We start from the raw sequence: 15,632 nt of genomic DNA, 5'->3' as shown, positions 1-15,632 counted from the left end.
AGTAATAAATTAATTGTAAATTAATATTGTACTAAGCGTATCTAATAAAGATTTCATATTTTCAATGACAACACTCCATAGATTGAAGAATCATATTTGACTTATAATGCATACATAAAATTTGTCTTAAAATTAATAACATATTTGCATTAATTATATGTGTTTTGAATTAGAATAGTTAATAGTTTTCCTATTTAGAGCTTCCCAAAAGAATCTAATATTCTGTAAACTATTTTTGGGGACTGACTACATTTATTGACGAAAAAAGATGAAACTGGGAATACACAACCCGTTGTTTACCCCATATTTTATTTTATAAGGGTTGACGTAGGCATTTTTATCTTTCCTTTACATTTTCCTTTATTCCAAGATTTTGTTTGAAAAATGGCCTGCTCAATATAAGCGTGTGATACGGCAACTTTTTCTAAAGAATCCCCTAATTATCCGAAAACGTATTTTCGTCCTACAAAAATACTTGAAACTTTTTTCAAAAATAAAAAGGAACTAACTGTAGATTTTGATCAAACATTTATCAAACATTTTCTATAGGACGATGAGCTAACCTTGAATCTTTAATGACATCTCCAGGTTTTTTGTTACTGTTGTAAATTGACAGTAGATATTTTTTGTTAAATATCAATCACTTAATTCCTAGGCTTCAATCTTCATAAGACAACAGCCAAGGTATTTCATTCTTATTTATTAAAGATAATTATTGTTACATATATTATTTACAGTTCTAAATTGATTTATAAATTCTTTAACAGTTACTCTAGTAACTGATTGGTTAATGAGAACGATTTATGAACTAAATTAATTATCAATTCTTAAGCTCGAAAACCTCAAATAGATACTCTAGAAATAAATTTGATCCAAATAAAGATACAGTTATCGTACTAAGATCTATTATGAGAGCAAAATCAAGACTTTTAACGAAAAAGTATTAAAAAGAAAGGCAACGCATTGGAATGAAAGCATCACTCTTGACACATTTTCTTATTTGGATATGAGACTTATTGATAGATTGTATTATAGGTTATAACAGGCAGGTAAACTTTTCATCGCCTATATTCACCAAACTTATCATTAATATATAAAATATACCTAATATATACTATAATTTATTTTAATTTTTCTATTTCTATTAAGTTGTATGTGTCTAAGAACCAAATAACTCTAAGTGTGTATTAAACTATTTAACGCTAATAACGATTTTTCTTAATATTCTAATAAATATGGTAAAAATCTTAATATAATAATAAGAAGTTTTAAAAAATATTTTCTTGATTTGAATTTTAATAAACCTTTTTGTACTCTAACGCATTAACGGTTAGTCTCAACATTTCTGTTAAACTTTATAGAAATTTTAAATGTCTCTCAAACTTCTCAACGTAATCCGCATTACCATTTTTAAAAGTCTATAAACTTTTGTTCGAACGAGATCAGAATTTAATATCGCACGTTTTAGTGCTCATGATATTCGTCTGTTTCAGGTTTCCTGGATACGCAAGAGAGACTTACATATACTGACCGTGGGTATATTGACTTATACCAACGATCAGCGTTTTCAGTCTCTCCATACCGATGGATCGGATGAATGGACGTTGAAAGTGACTTCACCGCAAACCAGAGATTCTGGCATTTACGAGTGTCAAGTTAGCACTGAACCCAAAATCAGCCAAGCTTTTAAACTCAATGTTGTAGGTAAGTGCAGCAACAAATAAGTTACTTAAGTAATAAATAGAAGAACTGGATGTTTTTTGTCACTAATTCTTAGAGCCATATATTTCTAAAAATATCTTACACGCTACACAAAATGATATAATTATAGACTATAATTATAATTATGACTATAATTATAGAGCTATAAAATATCGTCATTAGACTGATTTTTTCTCTCGTAACGATATCAACGATACTATACTTCACACCACGATAGATATTTTTAATCAACGCAAATTTTACACTTTATCAATGAATTAAGGAAACATCCCACTTAAAAGTACATTGAAATAAACTAAAATGACCTGTTATCTTATTGTCATTAAAGTGTTGTCTAGAATTCAAGTCGCCTGCTATTTTTGGCTAATCTTAAAAAACAACGAATTATTTTTTTGTGGTAGAGTAGAAAATTATGTAATATCAATAAATCAATTTTTACTATTACAACTTAACAGTCTCTAACCGTTACAGTTTTAGGTCCGAGTTTGTCAGAAAAGATATTTTTATAGGCCTCTCTCGAATTTTCGCATATCAGCAAAAGTTTTATACACTAAAAATAACGACATAAAAACGTCAATATTGCCACATTTTATGTTCTTCTTTGTGTCGAAACATTAATATAAAAGTAAATAGGGGAAAAGCTTAGATACACAGGAACAGTTTGATCGACTAAAGCTGAATTGGATAATTGGCATGAAAAATGCAGGGACCAATATTGATATTGACGTCTTCCTCAGTTAACTTTATTTTCCCAGAAGATTCAACAGGTTTTAGGAAGTCCCTGAATGATATACTTTGATTTACTGTTTATTTTTAGCACTATTAAAAGTCAAAATATTTATAAGAAATATTTGAAATATTTTATAGTATTAGAAAAGATACACGAATACCAAGATATCAATAAGCGTAAAATATTCAACTTTTCTTTATTCAACTAAGTAACTAATATGATATTAAAATGCAAAATTAATTAATAACTTAATGATAATTCCAATTTATTAATACTAAATGAACTAAGTATTCAATTAGACAATCTTTTATACAATCGTTTATATTATCAATCATCAAGGAGTTTTAAAGAATAAATAAAGATAACAGAAATATTAAAATTGTATATTTTTATCCGCTAATATAATCTAAAATGTGAAAATTTTATTTCAGCCAAAATAATGCTTCAGACTTTTCAATATTCTTACAAAATCAGTGTATGCTGAGGTAAATCTAGATTCACATCCTCTTAGTTATGAATAAATTAATTTTAATAAATTGTATCAATTCTGATAAATACAACATTTCTCTAATGAACCAAGTTACACTTAAAAGTAAAAATTATCAAACAACAGCTCTATTATTCTAATAAGTTGTAAGAAATGTTTTAAATATATTTTGATCAAGAAAAAGAATAATCCAAAAGTACTGCTTCTGCAAGATGTATTGTAATTTTTAGAAAACACATGTGTCAGGTCTGAGAAATCTAATTTTATCTCTATATTAATTACATAGGGGCCAATAATGACTCTACATATAAATTATGTTACATATTTTTTTATATTTTTATGCCTTAATATACCTTGTTGTTGTTGTCTTGAGGTTGCTGGTGATCAACTTAAAAATTCCAAAACAAAATATTATATCAATATTTTCATAATAACTAATCTTTATAAACTGACTACGTTCAAATATTTACATACATTTATATGTTAGTTAACAGTTATCACTATTAAGAGTTCTATAACTCTAAAAGAAAAAGAAAAAAAAAAAAAATATATATATATATATAGATAGATATAGATATATATATTTTTGAGTCACTGAAAAGCCAGACTGTTTTCTGAAATTATATTTAGAACTTTTCCCTTTTCTTTTTAACAGGGGGGCTTTGAAGAAAAATGAGAATACAAAATTCCAAAACAGCTTAATACTAAATTTAATAATAAATTACCCAAGTGAATAAAAGTTTGACAGTTCGAAATTATCAGTACATTTTTCAAACTTAATAACGTATCCTTCCCCAAAACGCACCAGGTATAAAATAGCATACCAGCGTAAAAAACATAATATATAGAGCTAACCTGTATATATACCATTCTTATGTGTCTAATACTAATGAGGTCTGTTCCGAAAAGAAGGAACGAAAATTAATTAGAGGGTTATTCATTTTGGTGAATGGATTTTATTAGTAATTTATCCCACAGACAATAAACGAGATAATAACAAGAAGGACAAAAACAATACGGAATATTGGCCCAAAATTGCTAAGGGAAATAACAAAGATGCCAGTCTTGAAAAAAAGGGAATCTGATATAATATTTTTGTTATTCGGCACAAAAAGATAAATCCTCCATGAAACGACACTCAAAATCTCAATTCACGCTATAAATATTATCATATTCTTATATGGTTCACTTTATATAAATGTAAAATTATATAATTTTATTTAATCGAAAAAACTTGCTATAAACTCCATTTTTAACACATTTATCATTAACAAGCTTATATTTACAACATGTACTTAACAACATACTTAAATCCATGTTGTAAATAATATATCAAGGTGCCATATTTTACCATATCTCTATTTGTATGTGTATTATTGCTAAAGCTCCTAATATTATTTATTGTGTACAAGGCTTTAGTCTAACCTGATATGCCGAGGCTAAGTCGGTGGTATATGAGCCAATTTAAAGGAGGAAGCACGATCTGTGACCAGGAGCAGATTAAATGGGAAGCAGTAAAAATAGTTCTGGTAATTTAATTCGAAGAAAACATGGCCTAGGATAAATTTTAAACACGCTAAATAAACTTGAAAATTCAATGTCACATCCTTACATAGTAAAATACTAACGTTATGGGAAAGATCTAGGATACATTGGATTTTATTTAACAAAAATCCTAACTAGCACACATTATTTTTAGAAGAATGTAAAAATAAACCCTAACCAGGATTTTAGAGTAGTATATGAATAATATATTACAGATTTGTTTGTTATAGAATAATTAATGATTAATTAATAATTAATGAGGCATTTAAAACAGCAAGTAAAGAAATAATCACGCTTCCTCCACTACATATCAAGTTAGGTGTGCTGAGCAATACGACAAAGCATTGGAGAAGGAGGGGGGATGTTAATAATAAATTAAAGCTGGGTATAGAAAAGTTAAGAGCTGAAGTATTTGATGGATCCCAATTTAGACTTTCATCAACCTCTTGCAGAGACTTGCATAGGTTTAGTGTTGGTAGTAGAAAACTTTCTAGATTCAAAACTTTAGCAACAAATATGAACAGAAAGTTGCACTTCCTCCACAGTCGTCCGGATATATTTTTTGAGAATCTGGGAAGGTAGTGCGTTTTAAACACTAAAATAAAACTACTAGTAATCATTTTCATTAAAAGTTTGATATTAAATTTATTATTGGTAATAGGTAATTTATGGTAATAATTAATTTGGGGGTATCATAGTTTCATGAATTATGAATCATCATAAATCTTAAACCAAAATCAACAATCAAAGTGTAAATTCAAAAGTATCTATAGCCCTGAATGGAATTGAAATTCGCTACATAATTTACCAGTGAAGGACCATCCCGTGGCCTTAACCACTCCACTATCTACCAAATCAACACTGCTACGAATCGATTGATATATAAGCCTATTTTTCTGTGTACCATAAAATCAGGTTATGAAAATCTATAATATTCGTAGAGAAATGAAATGATACTCCTTTAACTATAGGCTTAATTGCGCCGTTCTCCATATACCACCCCCATTTCATCTAAAAATAAACTGACGTAACATTTCACGACTATAAATTCCTTACATAATAAAATTTTCGCTAGTAATAAACTTAAAAAACGAGCAATTATTCGACATTCCAAACTGTTTTCGTATTATTTTTGACCATGTGTGCTGCAAAACACATCTATATCCTCATACATGTATGTATTCTGGAAAGATGAATATACATAATGGTGCAGAATGTTCGATATTATTCCAATTTTAACGTTTTTGATGTTTTGAATTAGACCTGTCAATTAGTTTTAAAGGGTTTTTTAAGGAATTTGCAGCTCTATTGTGAAAAATAAGCACAATGTATTTTATTCAAAGTATTGCCCATCGATAGCCGTTCCTTTAACCCATCTTCCCGGCAATTTACGGATTCCATCTCGAAAGAACGATGAATCTTTTGAGGCTATACACGCATCGACTCATTTTCTCGGCTCAACGGCATCAATTATAACACATGGGCCTTTTTTACCTAGTACTAATCTTCAAAAGAAAGCTGTTAAAATTTCATGATATTCTACTCATGAGTTATTGTGCTAAGAGTGACACTACTGTTATTATTTCCAAAACAGTGGATCAAAAACAATCTCGGGTTAATTTTACACTTCTTCTTTGAAGGGTAAAATGCTTCAAAAGTTTTATAAGGACTCCACTCCATCAGAAATCGTAGAGATACTGATAATGCAGAACGCATTGGACGTCCAAATGAAGTAGTAACAACAGAAAACATAAAAAATCCACAAAATCTTGAATCAAAATTTTTAATGATCGAAATGCGAAGTTGCGTGAGTTAACTAACATCGTAAAGATAGCAAAAGAACGGGTTTTCTATTACTTGAACATTTGAATATGAGAAAATTCTGTTCTAAGTGGGTTCCGCGTTTCCGCACTATTGACCAAAAACAAGAACGCGTTGATCATTCTGAGCAATGTCTGGCCATGTTTAAAAGTAACAAACCGGATTTTTTGCGTTGATATGTCACAATGGATCTATTAGTTCACTTCGGAATCAAACAACAATGTTATCTGAGTGGACAGCAACTGGTGACAAGCCTATTTTGAGGAAAAAGATAAATTGTTCTACAAAAGTGGGATTGAAATATTGGAGCAGCGATAGAATACTTGTATGGCTCTTGATGGAGATTACGTTGATGAATAAAACCAATTTTGAACAAAAAAATCGTTTTCTTTGTTACGGCCGGAACTTTTCAATTTTTAAAACGTGGAAACCAGTATTCGCATGTTAAAATCAATGGAGCATACTCGCCACAAGTTTCCCACAGCAGTCGATGATCATCAGACGTCTTTTCCTCCAAATTGAAGTACAAAAGTAAAACTAGTAAACAACTAGTAAAACTTCTGGCAAATGCGGTTTAGTCGGTATAAATTCAGACATTTTCAACGCACTGAAAAATGTATTGTTCAGACTTCGAAACCTTAAATGACCTACTGAAAAATGAAACATATTAAGGGTTGGTTCTTAGCAATAATTCAAGACATAATAACACGCAACATATATTTTAGTATTTCATATTATTTGATATCCGTTAACATAATGACAGGGATAATAAAGTTACAGATGCAATATAAGGACCTATGTTCATAGTAAAATAAAATAAATTTACCATATTTCTGTCACAAAAACTTAAAAAAAACACATCAATAACATTGAGCTGTATATATTTGTAATAAAATTATTCAAAAACAATCCTCATTGTAGCCAAAGTATAATGTTATAAAAGATAACTAAAGAAAATGATTGTTATAAGACATAAAAATCAGTGTTGTTGTAATAAAAGGGAGCGAGAATCAAACGATCTTAAACGAAGATGAAAGAAAACCACTACCGCACCCCGCCATCAAGCCTATCGAATCAAGTATTCGTAATGTGTAAATTCCTTAGCTAAACAAATTTTCTTCCGTTCGGTTCTCATTATCATTCATTCTGTCAACCTCACGGGCCACACCATAATATATTTTCCGAAGCATAAATTTTATTCCAAAAACAACCGCAAAATGATTTATTATTGTGTGGATTTTTTCGGGGATATAAAGGAAGTGTTTAATTTTTTCACAGAAATGTTTCGAGTCCAAACGGACTCGTATTACCCAACAACAACTTAATAAGCAAACGTCTTGATCGTGATACTTAAAATACTAAAAAACTAAATTACAAAAAACAAAGATGTTATAAGAAAAGTGATATAATAAGTTGGAGTTTAATATATTTTAACTCGCTTTGTCACAAATTAAAAAAGGGGGCACTACAAATTTCATCAACCAGTATAGCGTATCACTACGAACTTAAGTTTAAAAACCCTTTAAATCATAAAATAACAAAGATATGCTGTCTCTTCAGAAAATAGCAAAAGTAATATTTTCAGGAAAATTTGTCTTAAAATTATTTTACCTTCACAGACCTACAAGTTTCAGGGGTGATGTCTATTCCTCTATCACATGGTAGATATGTTCACTTTTTCTGTTTTGATGCCCTCTTTCGAAACTTTGGAAAAGAGCTTCTAGACCTTTTTGACATACCTTTAGAATTATATTTGGTTTCTTCTCTATTAAGCTTCAGCTTTTATAGTTAAAGCTTGAAAGCACTTCAACTTGTGATAGCGGAGATACATTTCCGAAAGAAGATTCAGTCTCGAAAGACTACTTAGTTCCTTTGTTTTTAATAAAGAAAAGTGGTGTACATGCTTCTTTTCTCTCAATATATTGTGTCTTTAAATGAAGTGTACTCATTGTACAATTCTGAGTTTCTGAGTGGATTTTTCAATCCCCTTCAATTTACCGACCTGTAGTTGCTCTAGATTATAATAAGATGATATTAGATATTGTCCAATCCTTATTATCGACACCAATAACTTCGACCATGAAAGATCTAGAGTTTTTATCGTATTGAAAGTTTTGTGTTGGGTCATTAACTAGTAAATTTGCTCGTCAAAGTCAGGAGGTCATAGTAGAGCTCCAGTGAGCACACAAACTAAGAAAGGCGCACTTTTGCATACATTTACGATAACCTAACCAACGACTTGAAGCTCCATCTAATGGCATCTACCGGAATTACTTTAGCTGTGATGCTTAGTTTAGTTTCTTTTAGACCGAAAATATATTTTATAGCGAAAGTATTTCCAAAAAAGTAGGCGAAAATGTATAAACTTATGACATTTCTGTGCTATTGTAGTTTTTTTTTTTTTTTTGGTATCAGCCAACTGTTAGGATTGCGTACTTTTATCAAATACGTAGTGTTAGACCAGCTTACACCGAAAGTTTGACATAGTCGATAGTCAACATCAATATATACCTTTTCATTTCATTACACATTTATTCATTCATTACAAGCATTATATTTAATTCACTAATTACTCAGTAAAATCCTGATCCATGCCTTTTTTAATGATCAAAACTCTATTTGTATACTTGTTTGGTAATAGGTAATTTATGGCAATAATTAATTTATGGGTTTCATAGTTTCATGAATTATGAATCATCATGCATCTTAAACCAAAATCAACAATCAAAATGTAAATTTAAAAGCACCTATAGTCCTGAATGGAATTAAAATTCGCTACACAATTTACCAGTTAAGGACCATCCCGTGGCCTTAACCACTGCATTACCAAATCAACACTGCTTCGGATTGATTGATAAATAAGCCTATTTTTATCGCTATTTGTATACTTGTTTGGAAAATCACTATAATATACAAGGAGGCCCAGGAGCAATGAACTTTTTTGAACCTTTAACTTTTAATTGTTGGTGAACTCTCTCTAGTTATTATTGTCTTCATTTTTTAGATATATTATACAGCTAGTATGTAAAGAAAGCTCGTAGTCTTATTATCTTAACATGGTGACTATTAAATAGTTTGAGAAGTAAGTATAATCATATCTGACGCCATGCTTTATGTTAAAAAAATTTGCATTCTCTACTATGTTAAAAACAATGAAGAACCAAGTCTAAAAATACGTAATCAAAATATAATTTTGGTAAAATATTATATTGCAACAAGTTTAATTAGATGTAGGTACTTTAACTAGAATGTATATAGTCTATAGTTTTTCGAATAAAAATCAACCGTAACATTTTTAGTGCCAAAAATATGTTTTCTTTTTTTCATTCTTTTTTTAAAGTTCAAAAATAAAAGTTGCATATAATGATAACCTAAAGAGTTCAAGTGGAAGAAAAGCTTCCACTCATTTGATCATTTAGAAAATCTGTGTTTTACGCTTTCTTAGCAGATACGATTAAATCCATTTAACTGTATATGCCAAATTTCTAAAACGATTAAATATATTGCACATGGTAGATTCCAAACATGTCCAAACTTATGTCTTTATTTCCTCCCTTTTTCTACTCAACCATCCTTAATATATTTGTTATTTTAAACTCGAATAATTTTCAGTGAATGCTCCGAATTTCGTATTAAAATAATGCTTCATTAAATATCCAAAGCATAATTTAGATTAATAAATGCAAAAGTTTTTAATGGGATATAATACAATCATATATTAATTGCTTGTTTTAATATATTTTGATCTCGATACCTATTAGTGAAAATGCGAAATACTGATGTAAACAACTATTAAGCAACTTAACCTAAGTGTTATATTAGATGGTTTTGATATTTATTTACATAAAGTAACAGTTCTCTTTTCTATTTAATACTGATGAGATATTCAATGTGTACAAACAGTAATCATGGATCAACAAGGTGTAGTATCTTACGGGTTGATAAAACTGAATGACAGTGTTACTGCAGACCTATATCAATTGAATAAATTCGGATAAACATCTATTTGCATGACAACGCTCTGCCACAGGTTTCCAGAGTTGTTTCACTGTTGCAACTTGAATGAGGAGTTCTGCCCTAGCCAACGTACTACCAGACATAGTGACTTTTGATTATCGGTTGTTACTGAAAATTGATTGTTTCGATATTGTGACACCATATTGTCAAAATGTTAATAGAAAATTGTAATATATATATATATATATATATATATATATATATATATATATATATATATATATATATACGCCCTCCTAAGGAAGAAAATTAACAGAATACGTGCAAACACCTAATACTATTAACCTATCTTTTTTCTAGTAAATTTTCTGGTTCTTATTATGCTCTATGATAAGGAAGGGAACTAAATTTTAACATAATGCCCGAACAACTAGGACAGAAAAAGTAATTTCTACGGCAGAATATGAACAGTTGCGATAAAGAATTACTTAATAGAAAAAAAACGTACACAAACGCTTTTATAACAGCGCTAGAGAGAAAAGGAAAAAGATGAAACAAATTTAACTACCCGCCTAAGCGTTTTAATCTGGATATTGCAGCCAGGGCAAATGATAAAGATGTTTCATTACAAAGCCGTTATTATGCAACATGAATATATATTCAAAAATGGATAAAAATAATTTTGGAATTTATTTTCAATATATAGACTCGCTCATTGTTTCCTTATTCCATTAACTTGCTAATGAAGGCCAATAAAGTGGAATAAATAATTTCGTACATCCATCCTATATACATTATATATATATATATATATATATATATATATATATATATATGCAATTAATAATCAATTCTAAATCACTCTGGTCTCATTTGAATTGAACACTAAAGAGTTATTCTTCTTTTTACTTATTTATCTCATAAATATTTTTTTTTTTTTATTACTCTTCGTGAGTCCACAATCTGCCCTATTGGCAATAAGTATTTCTTATGTCTATATTATATATACATGGCATGTAGAAAATCACTTCATTAAGCAATCTTCTGTATAAAATATTATCTTAATTAATTAGTCTTATTCTAATGCTTATTCTAAACTCTACATATGTCCAGTAATCAGATCAGGTGGTGTTAAACGTTTTAGTCTACGCACTTCACTATCACGTCGCATATTTAGCTGATTAGCGAGAACATTGGGATGCACTGACACTCTTTCGAAGTACTTCACACAAACACGTTGAATTACACTCGTTATAGGTTCTAGAGGAATATCGCGTTGTATCACTTTATTTGAAATATAGTACGGAGCATCAACAATGGCACGCAACACCTTATTTTGGAACCGTTGAATAATGGATATATTAGATTTGCTAGCGGTACCCCATAGTTGAATTCCATATGTCCAAATGGGCTTGAGTATAGACTCATACAGCAATACCTTGTTATCTAATGATAACTTGGATTTGCGCCCAATGAGCCAATACATTTGATATAATTTTAGTCCTAGTTGTTTCCGTTTAGAGAGTATGTGCTTCTTCCAGGTTAGGCGTCGATCTAAATGCATACCAAGATATTTAACATGCTCTGCTTGGGGGAGTTGACGATGATTGATATTTACTGGTGGACATGTTCTTCTACGCAGGGTAAACGTTATATGCGTGGATTTTGATTCATTGGCTTTAATGCGCCATGTCTTCAACCATAATTGTATTTGCTCCAGGTGGGTTTGTAGGTTTATTGATGCTGTGACTGGATCTTCATGGGATGCTAAGATCGCTGTATCGTCTGCATATGTTGCCACAGTAGTTATTTTTGTGGTGGGCAGATCAGCCGTATACAGAAGATACAGTACTGGACCCAGTACACTACCTTGCGGAACTCCTGAATATATGGGATTTAATTCGGTATGTTCATCGCCTTGATTTACAATAAAATATCTGTCAGTGAGATACGATTTTAGTAGCTGATAGTCCGGATGAGGGAGAAGTTTCTTTAGTTTAACCTGCAAGCCCGTATGCCATACTTTGTCAAAAGCCTGAGATATGTCTAGGAAAGCAGCCGAACAATATCTTTTGGCATTTAGGTCAGCGTTTATTTGGTTTACAAGTCTATGCACTTGTTCTATAGTCCCATGCTTATTGCGAAAGCCAAACTGATGTTCTGGAATAATTTTTCTTTTTTCTATTATATAGTTTAGTTTTTTTATGTATAATTTCTCGAAAACTTTCGAGATTATTGGTAATAAACTTATAGGTCGGTAGGAGGTCACATCTTCTGGTATTTTTCCTGGTTTAAGTATCATTAATATTTTAGCTACTTTCCAGATACTAGGGAAGTAATTAATTCGTAGCATAGCATTGAATATATATGTTAATAGTTTTATAGCCTTTTCTGATAGTTCGTTTAAAATTTTGCCAGTAATTAAGTCATAACCAGGAGCTTTTTTAATATTAATCTCTCTCATTATTGTATGTTTAACTTTTTTGACCGTTAATTTCTCATGCGGTAAATCCATTTGAAATGGCGAATCTAGAAAGCTAGTAATTTTATTTTCGTCATCCTTATGTAGCTGAGACTGGAAAGGTTTAAAAACATTTTTTAGGTGTTTTGAGAAAATGTCGGCCTTCTCTTTATTGCTTCTCGCCCAATTATTTTCGCTTGTTTTAATAGGTGGATTATGCTGCTGGGATCTCCTAAGCTTTTTTGTTGCTTTCCACAACGAATAGTCTGTAGCCTCAGTTGATGTCAAGTTTTCTAGGTATTCTTGAATGCCTTGGTTCTGTTCGATTTGGATTAGATCTCTCAGCTCTTTTATGGCCCTATTAAATTTTCTTTTATTCTCTTCAGTCCTTTGCTGTTGCCAATTTCGTCGTAACTTTCTTTTTTCTGCTATCTTTTTCTGTATTGTACATGATATATGTGTATTTTTTCTTGGAAATGTTTCACTGTTGGGAGTCGCGGAATATGCTGCCTCCTGTATATTTTTTGTAAGATTTATTGCTGCTATTTCTATATCCATTTCAGTTTGTAACGGTAAATTTAGAGAGATATTTTGGTCTAAGTTTTCTCTAAATGAGGGCCAGTTACTTCTATTATTGCACAGAGAAGGGGGTTTATCTTTGATGGTAATTTTTGAAGAAATTGTTACTATTATTGGTGAATGATCAGAAGACAGGTCGAAGCATGATTCTGCCTGACACTTTTTTGGATCAATATTTTTTGTAATACAGAAATCTATTGTATCTGGTTTTTTATTTCTGTCTGAAGGCCAATATGTTGGTTCACCAGTAGAGATATGTTGTAAGTTATCTTTCCTTATGGCTTTGAGCAGTTCTCTACCTTTTGAGGTTATTATTCTTGAACCCCACATTAAATGTTTTGCATTATAATCTCCTCCTGCTATAAATCTATTACCTAGCGTACTGAAGAATTCTTGAAATTGTTCTGCCTTGTTGTTATGTTTGGGTGGGCAATAAATCGCAGAAATTGTTAATGGTCCATGGGCTTCCTCTATGGTTATACTGGTGGCTTGCAGGTAGTCTTTGCGGAATTTTTCTTTTTCGAAATGCTTTATATCATCTCGAATTATTATGGCTGTACCTCCATGTGCTTTATCATCAGGGTGATTTGTATGATAAAGCTTATATTTAGGAACTTTCAGATAATTCTTGTCCGTAAAGTGTGTTTCGGAAACCATCATAACGTCAATATTTTGTTCATTTACGAACGTTTTTAGTTCCCTGGCGTGTTGTTGGAGCCCATTGGCATTCCAGACGGCGATTTTGTAGCTATTGGTTTCAGGCATTAGGCAAGTTTGCTTACGACGGTTGTGAGTAGACCAAGCATCGTACTCATTTGATCCATTAGTTTGGCCATCATATTTTCTAATCTTGAGATGTTGCTAGTTTCAGTAGGTTGAGATATTGTCTCTCGTTTTTGTGCTGAACCATTTTCAACTATTTGGGCATAAGTTATGTCTGGTTGACTTGTTCTGGTGGGTAGTGGTAGATTGGTAGTAGTGGATTGTTTTTGTTGATGCCTTTTTTCCCTTAAGGCAGGATAGAGTTTCTGCTGTAGTTGCTTGTGAACTGCGCAACCCTTGTAGTTCGCTGGATGATTTCCATTACAGTTAACACATTTCACTTTTTCATCGCGAACTTTACGAGTACAATCTCCTGTCTTATGTTCTCCTGCACATTTTACGCATCTATATGATTTGCGACAGTAAGTCTTTGTGTGCCCGTGCGCTTGACACCTTGTGCATTGTGGTATAATTCTCTTTATATGTGGTGGTTCGCATTTAATAATATTATTTTCCAATTTGGTGATTTCATACACCGCCTTATTATTTCCATTAGGTTTTATGTCTATATAAAACATAGGCAGAGGTTTTTTTGTCGTGTGATGTCGTATATTGTGAATATTTACGACCTCGTGGCCTTTTTCAGCTAGTGCTACCTTGATGGTGTTAAAGTCCGTCCCGTGATGTAATCCTTTTAATACGAATTTAAATGTTCTCTCGGATTTTGGCCTGAATGTATGGTATTGGGTGTTTCTTTCATCTAATTCTTTTATAAGAACTTTAAAGTGATCCGCTTCGAACAATTGGATTTTAATTGTTTCATAGCTCACTGTTTTAATTGTGTAATTCATAGTAATGGTTTTCAATAAGTCATGGATGTTTTTTATTATTCCTACCTTATAGACTGTTATTGGTGGTGGTTTGGGAACAACTTTTTCAGGGCTTGGTTGTATGTTCTCTTCAATTTCTTCCGACAGGTTGCTAAAACTGTTTTTTGTCTCTATCGGTTTCTGCAACCAATAGTCACTGATTCTTGTTTGTTTCCTCGCGATTTCTTCTTCTGGACTTCTCAATCGTTTTTTATTAATGACTGTAGTCCATTCTGATGGTGGAGTTTGCGTTATTGCTGTTTGTTCTAATCTTATATCAAAGTGTGCAGGTGATTTGGTTGAATCGCTATGGTTTGCCATTTTTTAATTTTTAATATTTTATTTAATTTACTTCCAGAGGATAAAAAAAAATAAAATAAATACATTGTTTATTTCACGCACTTCATTTTTCACTTACGTTATTTTAGCACTAGTTTTTTACTATAAATACTATAAATGAATTTCAAAAGGACTGTTGTAAAATAAGAAGAAATAATTTTAAACACTAATAAAAATGACATGCAGTCCTTTTGTCTGGTCACGTAAACACGTATTCACTACACTTTAGGTCCACTGAGAGACGGATAGCCGCGTCTGTTATGCGTTTTTAACACTCAATTAAATAACCGTAATAAAATACTGGGTTTTTTTAAAGAAAGGTATCTTTTTATAGCTTGGACCGTATTGAAAATACGTCTT

General features: G+C 31.1%; 1 protein-coding gene across 1 annotated transcript in view; it reads left to right on the top strand.

Moving 5' to 3' along the window:
* The window catches only part of LOC143197617 (zwei Ig domain protein zig-8), a 653,866-nt gene that overhangs the window by 535,817 nt on the left and 102,417 nt on the right, over positions 1-15,632 (top strand). The window contains exon 3 of the mRNA XM_076406184.1: positions 1,494-1,704. Coding sequence (XP_076262299.1) covers positions 1,494-1,704 — 211 coding nt within the window. The remainder of the gene's footprint in view (positions 1-1,493; positions 1,705-15,632) is intronic.

Source organism: Rhynchophorus ferrugineus, unplaced genomic scaffold (genome assembly GCF_030347505.1).
Source record: "Rhynchophorus ferrugineus isolate W39M unplaced genomic scaffold, kcgeb_rfMv2 rfM5, whole genome shotgun sequence".
NCBI lineage: Eukaryota > Metazoa > Arthropoda > Insecta > Coleoptera > Curculionidae > Rhynchophorus > Rhynchophorus ferrugineus.
This window is presented reverse-complemented; position numbering and strand designations above follow the sequence as displayed.